The sequence below is a fragment of the Poecilia formosa genome, unplaced genomic scaffold, assembly GCF_000485575.1.
Source record: "Poecilia formosa unplaced genomic scaffold, Poecilia_formosa-5.1.2 Scaffold410, whole genome shotgun sequence".
Lineage (NCBI taxonomy): Eukaryota > Metazoa > Chordata > Actinopteri > Cyprinodontiformes > Poeciliidae > Poecilia > Poecilia formosa.
The window spans coordinates 98,985-100,080 of NW_006800349.1; the positions used below are offsets into that span (position 1 = coordinate 98,985).

Sequence of the window (1,096 nt, forward strand, 5' to 3'; positions counted from 1 at the left end):
CATTTATTTATTTATTCATTTATTTATTTATTTGTTTAATGAGGAAAGAGATGCTTGTCCTAAGTGGATGAGCTTGGGAGGAGCTCATTATGTTTAGTATCAAAATACTTTCTGATCTCTATATTGTATTTCCTCAGGCGGATCACCTGCATAATTTCATCTTCTTTCGCTTCTCTATGGGGTTTGTGGACAGCATTATTGCAAAGTGTAAGTTGAAATGTAGATTTATACACTGAACTCTCATTTATGTTAAATTAATGTTACTTGTTAAATTAAATTCTTTAAAACGTAGCAGAAAGTGTGCGCCTCTTTTTGCTGGCAGGTTGCGGGAGATATTTACTCCAGGTTCCATTTTTTTTTTCTTTTTTTTTTTTTTTTTTTTTTACATCTGCTGTGTTTTAAACTTGAGAACATTTCTTACCCTTTTCTGAATTTGGCCAATTGATATTATTCTGCAGATGTGGCAACAGTGGTGGGCTATCTGGTGGTCAGCCGTCCCTTTCTCAACCTGTCCGACCCCCGGCATCTGCACAGCACACATTCTGAGCTGCTGGAGGTCAGATCGTCATATCTGCTTCATGTGTACACACACAAGTCTCACCTTCTAATCACCTTATTGTAGTTATAGTACAGAATGTTAGAAAATGGAAAGGTTGTCTTTAAAAGGTGATTTGAGGTAGTTCAGACCTGATGATTCTGATTAATAAATTGTTGTGACGTGTCCTTCCATACCAATAGCACACAGATGTCCAACATACAGCAACTCCAAACTTTAAAAATCTATTCATACTTTTTGGTTATCAGGACTACTACCAGAGTGGCAGGATGCTCTTGAGAATGTCTCAGGCCCTGGGCAGGATTGTATTGGCTGGGCGAGAGATGACCCGCCTTTCTGGGTGAGTACTGTGGGATGATAGTTCATCTAAAAATTCTCCATGAAGGTGTTTGAAGTTAGTTAACTAATTAAGGTGCAACACCAGGAGTTTCTGATATTTCACTTTTTCCCAACTTTCTAAGTTTCTGATATGCTGAATTTTGTGGAAAAATTCCAAAAGAAAAGTCTTAAAATAGTTTAGCATATATATATATATATATG

The 1,096-nt window shown here is 36.8% G+C and overlaps 1 protein-coding gene across 1 annotated transcript in view; it reads left to right on the forward strand.

Moving 5' to 3' along the window:
* The window catches only part of abcd3a (ATP-binding cassette, sub-family D (ALD), member 3a), a 40,563-nt gene that overhangs the window by 26,703 nt on the left and 12,764 nt on the right, over positions 1-1,096 (forward strand). Inside the window, exons 11-13 of the mRNA XM_007576548.2 lie at positions 138-207; positions 459-556; positions 805-896. Coding sequence (XP_007576610.1) covers positions 138-207; positions 459-556; positions 805-896 — 260 coding nt within the window. The remainder of the gene's footprint in view (positions 1-137; positions 208-458; positions 557-804; positions 897-1,096) is intronic.